The sequence below is a fragment of the Dysidea avara genome, chromosome 6, assembly GCF_963678975.1.
Source record: "Dysidea avara chromosome 6, odDysAvar1.4, whole genome shotgun sequence".
In the NCBI taxonomy this organism is placed as follows: Eukaryota; Metazoa; Porifera; class Demospongiae; order Dictyoceratida; family Dysideidae; genus Dysidea; species Dysidea avara.
Window position 1 is genome coordinate 28326978 of NC_089277.1, and position 12257 is coordinate 28339234.

Below are 12257 nucleotides of genomic sequence, written 5' to 3' on the forward strand. Positions count from 1 at the left end.
TAGTTGATATGAGGGGAGGCTGACCAGAGTAGCCATTACTGCTTTCAAAACATCTCAAAGTTGACCAAAATTAATTTATAGGGTACAATTTGAAGCATTTTAATTAAAACACCAACTTTTAATCAGAAGTATTTAAGGTTACGGTATAATCACACAAAAATTTTAATGCCTATCGATACTTGTTGAGAATGTCATAAAACCAGTCTACTGAGTCTAGGAGTGTGAAAGGTTTAAAGTGAACACAAAACCCTTCATAATTAATGTTTTTTTGTCATTACAGTGTAGTTTGGTGCAGGTGGAACACTACAAGTTGTTGTAGCAAAACATGTAAGCCGGCCCATACATTGCTCAGCTCCAGCTATCTCTACGATGTTTTTCCGTTGCCAAATGCAGCAAAAGCTGTAGGCTCTGTATATGAGCAGTTCTGGGGCATAGTGATGCTGTATACAACAGATATGTTGGTGATTTGGATGTTTGCCCCCAAATTTTTATAGTTTAGAAGCCCAGAGAGCCTATACAGTTTCACTGCTCTTAGCTAATACTTAAGAGAAAGAACCATCAATGATGGTTAAAATAGTGCATGTGTATCTTATACAGTAACTGAGAGTGTGGTGCATCCTCAGGCACACATGACCACAACATGGAAGACCATAAGGTGCGTAGCTACTCAAACAGGTTATACGAGTTGAACGCCTAGTAACTAACGCGTAGTGTGTTTCAACCGGTTGTCAAGAACTGCCAAAGGATGGCGTCTATTAGAAAACCTAACTCATTAACGAAAGCACTGGGGAAAAAGCCCATAGTTGATTTTCACGTTCGTGTATCGTCTAACACAACCCTGGTGAGTATTCGCTTGTGCACTTCGTAGTTAGTCCTGTACATTAATTAATTATTTATGACATCATTTCTTATTATTCTTATTACTTGGTTATGTAATTATTATTATTACTAGGATTGTGTCACATACAACCAAGTACATACACCAACGTGACAGCCCCCTGGTGGGGCTATTAGGTGGTGAAGGTACGATCCCCAAATCAACTCAATATGTCACAGTAGTGACAGATACAACACAGTAGTGACATTGTAACTAAAGGCCACCTGTAGCTAAGTGCCAGTACATCATTGGTGTGGTAGTGGCACAGTGATGTGTACACGGTATCAAGAAACACGGTAGTGTGTCGTGCGGCCCAAGAAGCCGGCACGCAGCACCCCTGAGAATATTGGCAGGAAGAAAAAAAACGAAATTTTCGCACCTTCTTACATGGTATAAGCACCTCCGTAGCTCTGTGCTGCCTTGATGAAACAAGATGATTTTTGCTGTGGACACTCCACATTCCAAACTTGAGCGAAATCGCTTCAAGCATTCCCGAGATATGCGACTTCAAAAAAATTATTTATTTATTTTTATTTTTATTTTTTTAGAAATTAATAGTAGAATATTTAAAATGGTTACAACTACACATACAACTACACAGCCAAACTACTACTGCTACTACTACTACTGCTACTATATACTACTACTAGGAATACAATCAATCAAGTAAAAAGGGGATTGTTATCATCATCATTGTCCTGAAGAGCCCAATATCTTAAAATCATTTTAGCATTGCTTTGCCACAGTGCAACAGAAAGTTGTTGTAATAAATTCTTTCTTGCAAGGTTGGTAGGAACACCGCTTCTAGGGGTGGTATGGTCAGCAATAATTCTTAACATTCTCAGGGCAAAAGGGGTCCACACTCCAAAGCACTCCACTACCAAAGGAACAAACTCAGAACCAGCCTTCTCCACAGCTGCCAAATGCTTCTCATCCTTGGCCAACTCTCCAGCTGTAGCAGCTACCCCAGCACATGCAGCAGAAGAGGAAATGAAAGCAGGCTGAATAGTGCTGCGTACAGAGACGTCGAAGTAAGCAGAACATCCATGTTGAAAATCAGGATGAAAGATATCACCAGGCCGCAGGCCATCATCATATGAAGCCCTCTGTTCCTTAAGGACACCAGGATTGTCTTGAGAAAGGGCATTACAAATGATGTTAACAAGGGTATCATGATGACAGATTCTCATAGGACCATGAGAGCAACCTAACAGATGGTCGCCAAAGCTGTCTATAGAAGAGAGGCAAGTGCACAATGGAGAAAGAGGAAACAAGGTTACACCAAGCCACAAACGTAAACCTATAATATACTTCAAAAATTAGCTTAGTTTCTTCGTTTTCTTTCTTTCTTATTTTTGTTCCTCTTTTCGCACACTTACAAAAACTACTATAAAACGCGAACGCCATATCTGATTGCCTTGAAATGTAGCACACAGAAGGGGGGTACAAAGGCACATCTCGGTACCAACATTGGAAGGAATACGATAAACAGGCAAAGAATTATGAGCGACTATTCACGAAAAATAACACCAATATGTTGTCACGCCTACAGGGTAAACCGCGTATGGGAAGAAGCTGGAAATCAGTGGGTAAATAGGTTAACTATTGAATCTCACACCTTTTATGGTTTGAAAGAAATCGAGCTAAAAACCAGGAAGATACAACGAAAAAACTAACAGTGTGTAACAACTATGCAATCGAGATTAGCTGATAATAACGACTGCTTGCCACACCTACCAGATAAACCACTTGAGCTAATGCTTTGAAAATCACTGTATAGATAGAGTAATCACCATAGAAAAGCTATTCAATGGTGTAGAAGAATCAGACATAAAGCCACGGAGTTATAACACGAAATCCAACTTGGTGTAGCAAGTGCGAGATCGAGATACTCTAATAGAGCAGTCATCCTAGTAGAGCAGTCACCCTGAAGAGATTTCAAGAGATCAGCTAGAAACAAGTAACCTGTATAGAGATCAGCTACAAAGAAACCACCATGTAGAGAGTTCACCCACAAACAAATTGCCCTGTAGAAAGATCAGTTAGAAGAAGTTATCTTGTAGAGAGTTCAGCTACAAAGAAACTATTTTGTAAAGAGCTCAGCTGCAAACAAATCACCTGTACAGAATTCAGCTACAAACAAATCACCGTGTAAAGAGATCAGCTAGAAGAAGCTATCTTGTAGATAATTCAGCTACAAACAAACCACCATGTAGAGAGATCAGCTAGAAGAAATTATCTCATAGAGAGTTCAGCTACAAAGAAACCAACATGTAGAGAGTTCAGCTGCAAAGAAATCACCCTGTAGAAATTTCAGCCACAAACAAATTGCCCTGTAGAAAGATCGGTTAGAAGAAGTTACCTTGTAGATAGTACCTTGTAGATAGTTCAGCTACAAAGAAACCATTCTGTAAAGAGCTCAGCTGCAAACAAATCACCTGTACAGAATTCAGCTACAAACAAATTATCCTGTAGAGATATCAGCTAGAAGAAGTTACCTTGTAGATAGTTCAGCTACAAACAAATCACCCTGTAGAGAGATCAGCTAAAAGAAGTTACCTTGTAGATCGTTCAGCTACAAATAATTCACCCTGTAGAGAGAGAAGCTAGAAGAAGTCACTCTGTAGAGTATTCAGTTACAAAGAAACCACTATGGAGAGTTCTGTAATAAATATATGTAATATATATATAATTTGTACATTTACTGATAAAATCAGAAATATTTAAAGCACACCTGCTTCATCTTTTCTTGTTCCTATGGTAAAGAAAAAAAGATATGCTAAAAAAGTCCAAATGCTGGCTTATGGCCGGCTTTGGGGTATACAAATACAAAAAGAAGTGAAATCTATTCCAAAACAGCCAAGCTATAAAAAAAAAGAGTGCAGCCCTCAAAAAGGCTATGGTGAAAAAAGATGTGAAATCCAAGGTGGCACCAAGAAATGGCTGTGATGGTAGGTTAATGGTAAAAATTTTAATAACGACAATTCAGGTGAATTTTTTGCCAATTGACCAAGCGGCATCAAAATTCACCTGAATTGTCGTTATTAAAATTTTTATTATTAACCTACCATCACAGCCATTTCTTGGCCGCACATTTTGAATTGTGATCTTTTCACCAAAATCACAATTCAAATCAATGCTACAAGTGTTGCTATTTTGTGAGAGAGTATATATTTAAAAAGATAAAGTTTAAAATGTGCCTTGTTCCATGATAGATTCCAGAGTCTGGATACCTGAAGTTTCAACTTCTTAATGTGTAAACTAAAATCCACTAAAGTTTCCTATAACCCCTGGAACCCTCCGGGTATGCCCCTGTGTGTGTACATGTATCAGGGTATAGCCAGCCAATTTCAGATGGATGGGCATAGCTATTATCTACTCTATACGCACATAAAAACACGCTCACGTTCATGTGGGTCATTATATAAGATTAAGAAAATTATATACACACAAGGCCTATGACCAGCTATGCTATATTATACACAAATCTACTTGCATGGCATGCAAATTGATGCACTTAACTAAATCATACAGTACAAGAGTACTATAATTATAGTAGGAACCACAAAGGAGTAGGCATGGCCCACAAAATACTATCATCCAAAAAAATAGTCTCAATTTCCCCTGATGATGATGTGGCAGTGTTGGTTAGGTATAACTAAGCCCAAACAAGCTATCCGATTGACCCGAAATGCTTTCAACAAGTTCCTACAGGATTTTAAAATATATATTTAATGGAATTTTCTAGTGACTGACTGACTGACTGACTGACTGACTGACTGACAGACCGACCAACCGACCGACCAACCGACGGACTGACTGACTGAGTAACTGACTGATTCCTTCAGACAAGCGTAATTTGATAATGGCTAAGGCTATGGGCATGATTCTTTCACTGTTCGATGTCGCTTTGGCCCAACAGATGTCTTTTGGCATACTGCAGTACATACAATGCATTAATCATGAACTTACCAGTGTGCTTCTTTGTGTCCCATTCATCATTGGTGACAGCAAAAAGTGTCAATTTGGTGATAGCATGTAAGGGCTTCCCTTCATAATGGAAATTGTCCATATTTGTCATAGTGGCTATTTTGATAGCAAAGGTGCTTTTCAAACAGTTCATGATCCATACTGCTGTGTAATGGGTTGAACATAGTCGACAATGAAGCATAATGGATACTTTACTTTTCATACGATAATGGATATAACTGAGGCATGCGACACAATTTCTTTCTTGCGGTATGCATGGATTGTAGAGGTGCTTTTCAAACATTCCCGAATGCTGTATAATTGGTTGAACATAGCTGACAACAGAGTTTAATGGATACTTCACTTTTCAGAGAATAATTTATATATCCGTAATGACGTGTGGCACCATTACAGGTGAGGAATGGTGGGTTCACCATTCACAATAATTATTTACAAAATAGTTAACAAACAAGTATACAGAATCTTCAACTAGAGTAGGGACCATACGTAGCACATCGATAAAAAGTACTGAAACAAGCTGGAGTAGTGCATAATATTAAATTAGAATAAAACAACAAGAAGTGTTATATCCCTACTGTGCTCAAGATACCATAATGGAAAATTGCGCAGTAGGGATATAACACTTCTTATTGTTTTACTGTGATTTAATATCGTTCACTACTCCAGCTTGTTTCAGTCCTTTTTATCAATGTATTATGGTCCCACTCTAGTTGAAAATTCCAAATATTTCTATGTATTTGAGCTATTCTACAACTTGTAGCCCTGGCCATGGTCTATAGCTACAGTAACAATTGGTAATGATCGTTGTAGTTGAACATCATGTGACATCAAAATTAGTAAGCCTGAAAAAGAAACAAACAAGCATAAAGACAATTCATCTTATCTAATGGACAAAGGTGCTAATGTACGAACCTGGCAAATTCCTGGAATACTTATGCAGCATGCTTCTTCTGTCAAATATTCCAGTAAAATAAAAAGCATGATAGGCTAACGTGCTATTTCAGCATAATGCTAGCATAATGGAAGATATTTCAAACTATGGAGCTTAATTCCAACAATACTCCTAAATAGAGCAGTCATTGGAAAATGAGAGCAGTCATTTGAAAATGCAAGCTGCAATGCGGATCAATACTCTCTAATAGAACAGTCACTTTGTAGTGAAATGCTCTAATAGAGCACTTACTGATTAAAATATTCCAAAATTATGGTAAGAAATGTTGTTAACCTAGAAGCATAATGCAAACACAATGGGACACTGAAGTGCATAATAGACAAATATTTTGGGAATTTCTTGAAAGCATTTTGGGAAACAATTTGAGCATATTTGGCTCAGGCATACTTATTAGTAACACATTAAGTTTGGTCTACTGAGTTGTAACAAATATACGCTTTGCACAGATATAGTACTACATAAATGCAGTTAGAACTCTTCATAATCACTTGACCGTTCCATTCCTTGTTCCATCTGACCCTTGTGGCATATATCATCAAGTGTATGGAGAAGAATATACTTCTTTTCACTCGGCGATATTGTACCTTGGATGTGCAGCACCTTTTGTAGTAGACTAAAATGCAATTGAACTAAAATATCAAAACCAACTGCTCGAGATTGAATGGTGTCCATTACGCTTCACTTTCACCTATTTCAGTCTATTGCACAATACTACAAATGAAGAACAATACTTACGAGATCGAGACGCACGGTATGTCATGCGGCCCAAGAAGCCGGCGCGCCACACTGTGAGTATATTAACAGGAAGGAAGAAAATGTGATTTTCACACTTTTTGTATGCTCCGTGATCCCCTAGGTAAGGGAGTCCACATTCCAAATATGAAGAAAATTGGTCCAGCCATTTCTGAGATACGTACAAGCAGCCAAAGTTTGGGTTTTTTTCTTTGTTTTTTCTTCTATTCACAAACTTTGCAAAAATCCACCATAAAACATGAATGTGTTCTCCGATCGGGTGGAAAGTTAGCACACTTAAAGGGCTCATTAAGGCGAATCTCAGTACTAAGTTTAGTAGGAATCCAATGAACATTCACAGAGTTAGGACCGATTATTAGTGTAAAATAAAGTCGAAAGTCTGTCACGCCCACAGGGTAAACCTCTGAAGGAATGAGTTTAAAATTGTTATGTAGATGGAGTAACTATTGTAGAGGTGCCTTTTTGTGGTTTGAAAGGAATCCAGTTAAAGACCTTGGAGATATGACACAAAATCCAACTTGTGTCACAATTACGCGATCGATTTTTATGAAAACAAACAAACAAACAAAAACTATTAGTAAAACATTGTATAAAGTAATTTGTTTGTAGTTGATCAAGTTGTTTTACTCTAATTTAATATTGTGCACTACTCCAGCTTGTTTCAGTACTTTTCAAGCACGCCTACCAGACAAACCGCTTAGAGCAAAACTATTAGTTTTCATGCCTACCATACAAACCACTTAGAGCAATGAGCTGAAAATTGGCGTGTAGCTGAAATAATAATTATAGAAAAGCCTTGCAGTAGTACAGAAGAATTGCATTACAAACCACTGAGTTATGATTCCAAAGCCAACTATGTGTAGCATTGCGAGATTGAGATACTCTAATAGAACAGTCATCCTAATAGAACATTCAGCTATGTTTATAACTTACTCCATCATAGAATTATATTATGTTGGAAGTTATCTTGTAGGGCAACTACAAACAGTTAATCTTATAGACAATTCAGCTACAAGCAAGTTACCTTGTAGAGAGTTCAGCTAAAACTATATCGCTGTAGAGATTCAGAATATTATAAGTCATACTGAAGAGAATTCAGTTATAAAAAAGTCACCCTGAAGAGAGTTCAGCTACAACAAGTCACTCTGTAGAGAATTCAGCTACAAACAAATCACTGCGTAGAGAGTTCAGTTACAAAAAGCTACCTAGTAGAGAGTTTATCTAGATCAGCTACAAACAAGTTACTTTATACAACGTTCAGTTACAAGTAAGTCACATTGTAGAGAGTTCAGCTACAAGCAAGTCACTTTGTAGTACAAACAAGTCACTGTGTACTGGAGAGTTCAGCAACCAATCAAAAGAAAACCATCCTATAAAGAGTTCAGCTATATAAACAAGTTATAACTCCATAGAGAAAATTATAACTTTATAGAGAGATCAGCTAGAAACAAGTCATCCAGTAGAGAGATTAACTACAAGACATTGCCTTATAGAGAGTTCAGTTACAAAAAAAAAAAACTATGTAGAGAGTTCAGCTGCAAACAAATCACCCTGAAGAGAGTTCATTTATGAACAGATCACCCTTTAGAGAGTTCAGCTAGATAAAGTCATCCTGTAGAGAGATCAGCTAGAAGGATCACCTTGTAGAGAGTTCAACTACAAACAAATCACCCTGCAGATAGTTCAGCTACAAACAAGTCACCTTGTAGAGAGATCAACTAGAAGAAGACACCTTGTAGAGAATTCAGCTGTAAAGAAACCATCGTAAATTATAAATAGTTCAGCTGGAAACAAATCACCCTGTAGAGAGTTCAGCTACAGTATGAACAGATCACCCTGTAGAGAGATCAGCTAGAAGAAGTCACCTTGTAGAGAGTTCAGCTACAAAGAAACCACCATGTAGAGAGTTCAGCTGCAAACAAATCTTGTGTAGAGAGTTCAGCCAGAAGTAAGTTCACCCTTTAGAGAGATCAGCTAGAAATAAATCACGCTGTAGAGAGATCAGCTACAAAGCTGATCATCCTGTAGAGAGCTCAATTACAAACGTCTACCTATTGAAATAGAATCATAACACATGTACAATATACATGCTTTTTTTATACCTTGCTTATAATGGTTAGCATTTTGTATTAATAATCTAACAACCAAGCATCACTCTTGATTGTGGGTTTCTACCAATTTTGACAAACACGCTAATGGTACAGAGAAACACACTGAAAAGTGTAGGTGTAGGGCGTAATTTAACACCTCCATTTTTACAATGTAACCTGTGCTTTCAGTGGTAGTGGAATGCATTTATGACCCAGTCTGACAAAACCGGGCTTACCCCCTATTTAAAAGTACTGAGAAATGCCGGTTTTAAGTATTTAGTGTGTTGTAGCTCGCCAATGGTTGAAGCTATGTGTACCAAATTTTTACAAGTTTTAAACCAATTTCTTACCTTCCAGAGCATCCACTGTGCAAATAGCCAACAACTAAGATTCCCGCTGTTTCAGATAGTTTTTAAGCCAAGGTTGACTGTACCAGGGGAACTGCAAATTAGGGGCCCTGGAAGGCTGGCAAAATGGTGTTCAAAAATTGAAAAGGAAGGCCAAGGGATGAATTAGGCCAAGTTTTGAACCATTGAGGTCTCAAAACTGGCTAAAATGAAAGCAAATTCATAGCAGAGGTACTTATTCAACACCACAGAGCTGTACAGCCACGTACAGCCATTCCCAGTCTGACCAGAGCTCCATTAAGGTCCCAAACCACATGCACGGATCGCCACTTGGCTCGGGAAAAGCAGCCAGCAAAACCAGACCACTCAAGTCTAGCTGATTTTAAACATGGAATTAGATAGTTTATTCATGTAGCTGTGTGTCCTGGGTGAAAAATCGAATTTGCTGACATGGGCGATAAGACCAGTTTTCTCAGACTGGGTCACATTTAGGGTTGTCAGGATATTGGGTGTTACACTGTCTGAATTTGATGTCACACTCCCCTGCAACTTTCCTAAACCAGTAAAAGTTCCAGGATTTTTATACAACAACATCTCTGTCCAACTTAACATCACAAACTTTGGAAACAAGGTTAAGGCTGGTAATCCTTGGCAGCTTTAGTAATGGTGTGTGGATGGTTTTCACGATGTAGATCTCTTCTTTTATCACATGAGTGTCTTTTCTCAATGTTCCTGTGAATTGTCTACAAACTTGAAAAGGTTTACCCTGATCCTTGAAGTCCTCATTAAGATGTCCATAAGAGTGACTGAAATGGGATGGCTACTGACTCTGCAATCACTCTCACTTCTGCACTATTGTCAATTTTGAATTCTAGCTGGATGTCATTAAGCACAGGTTCACTGTCCAAGCTTTGCCTTCTCAGAAATGAACTGCTTCGAGAAAATTGTCTAGTAGTACAGGTGTACTTCCTCTTCATGTGTATGACTACATCGTCTACCTATTTTCCAAAATTCCTTGATAATGTACTTTCTTTTTTGTACTTATGACATGTTACTACTTTTTCAGGATAGTACTGCCAAGGGTGGGATAATGACTTCCCACTTCTGGTGCAGATGTCATTTTGAGGAGCTTGAGTGATGGGCACAGATTTCTTTGTTTGTGTAATTTCTTAACTTCATCTATACTAGGATTTTCTCCTCTTACTGTTTTTTGTTGCTTTTTGACTGTTTCAGACTGCTGAATTATTGTGATTGCTTTTTTCAATGAGAAGTCTGGGTCTAACTGCAGTTTCTCAGTGAGTGTAGCATCTTGTAACCCAACTACTACATGTTTCCTGTTGCAAGTACCTGTATTCACACTGTTCAAAAAAGCCACACAGTGATTTAATGAAATCATTGACAGATTCTACTGGGAGTTGTCTCCTCTGGTTGAATTTAGCTTGTTCATTAGTGACCGGGCCTACGAAAAGGAGCCTTAGGTGGCCTTTCCACATTTCCAAGTTTGGCAAGTTATAAATAATCATGTGCTTAATATATTGTCATAAAATTATATACAGCAATAGTGCTATGTTAAGAGTGTAAGGGGACCAAATTTGAGGCTGGTATCCAACACACAAGTGAAAGTATGGATTGCCAAGTACATGCAATTGGAAAGGCTATAAAACCCTTTTTTGCAGATCCGGTGTTTGAAAGTATTCCCATTCTGACACCATATTATAATGTTAATTGGCCAATGAGGACTGATGGTTGACAGTGAGTAATACAATTCAATAATAGTACAACTACAATCACACGAACACCAATTAGATAGAATACAACTACACACATGCAGTCTAATATTACATACATGCATACAGTACCACCCAGAGGTAACATTACACTTGCGAGCAGTTGACACTCATATTGCCAATTTTTGACTAGAGATTTCTTTGGCATGTGTATACTAATGAACTCACCACGTGTAGCCATGGCATGTGAGCTCCCTTGGATGATTACTCCAGTAACCGTGTGCCTTTACACATTATGTGTTCCAGTTGTGCATTGTGTTGAGTCGTGGCCTGGATTTGAGCACTCGCAAGGGATTGTAACATTACCTCTGGGCGGTAGTGTACACTACATGTATTACTACACTCACAGTAAAATATTTTATGCATACACTGTATTATGTGCATGCTTGCAATGCAAGATAAGGCGCACGGATGCATTTTTGCTTGGAATTGAGTGGTGCAGTTTTTATTTAAGCATGGTATTGGCTATAATGAATTGAATGCTGGCTATGTTCAATTATTTGCTTTATATGTCATTTGATGCCTACCAAAAAAGTAATACGATTCATTCAAAGTTGTGCATATGTTCACACAGTATTTATTTGGTCAAATGTCATGGCTACCATACTCCAAACAAATTACATGCCATACTCCAAACAAATTACAAACACTTCAAGGAGATATTATTTCTGCATAAGCAGCCATATTGCACAGCTACTATAAACCATTTCGGAATCATAGATTGCACATAGTTTTGTAATACCAAAATGATGAAGGTGAGTAAAATAATGGAAATTGTTCTTAATTAACAACAACTCAGCCACTTTTGGAATGAGCCGGGGACGTTTGCAATCATAAGGCTCCCCCACACCAGAAAATGGATACATACTAGGCACGAAGATGAATGTTAGTATGTTAGTTTAATACATCTAGATAGAACAATGACTGTTGAACAAAAGCAGACCTTGAGACTAGACAATGTTAGACTAGTTGTTAAGTGGTACTTAACTAAGAATAACTATCAAGTTATGGTGAAATCTCAGAATCATTTTCTTCCTGATAATTCAGGATTTCACTCTTACTCTACTACAGTTTTGTAGTTTGTCAGATTTAGTTGCATAATTCATATGGAAGTATGATAGTATGCATATGTGGTTAATTTGCAATGTGTATCTATTAGCTGTTCAACAAAGTATTCAGTTTCTAACCAGTAAAACATGCACTACTAATACTCAGTCATTATCAAGTTATCAAGAACATCACTCAACATCACCTAGTAAGTAGATCACATGTCACTTATTACAATATGTGTATACTGAATTGTTTTACAGTAGGTGTGAACAATTCACTGTATGAAGATACATTTTCTAGAATCAGATTAGATCCTTCGTCAAAAGGTATAAAATATACATATACATAATTATATATATATATTATATATATATATAATCACGTTTCCATTTACTTGCATGATCAATTAGT

At 37.6% G+C, this 12257-nt stretch overlaps 1 protein-coding gene across 2 annotated transcripts in view; it reads left to right on the forward strand.

Annotated features, from left to right (window-relative positions):
• LOC136257264 (uncharacterized) overlaps positions 1 to 12257 on the forward strand; it is a 185225-nt gene that overhangs the window by 130309 nt on the left and 42659 nt on the right. For both annotated transcript variants that reach the window (XM_066050356.1, XM_066050355.1), the window contains exons 12-13: positions 11956 to 12051; positions 12107 to 12172. In XM_066050356.1, coding sequence (XP_065906428.1) covers positions 11956 to 12051; positions 12107 to 12172 — 162 coding nt within the window. The remainder of the gene's footprint in view (positions 1 to 11955; positions 12052 to 12106; positions 12173 to 12257) is intronic.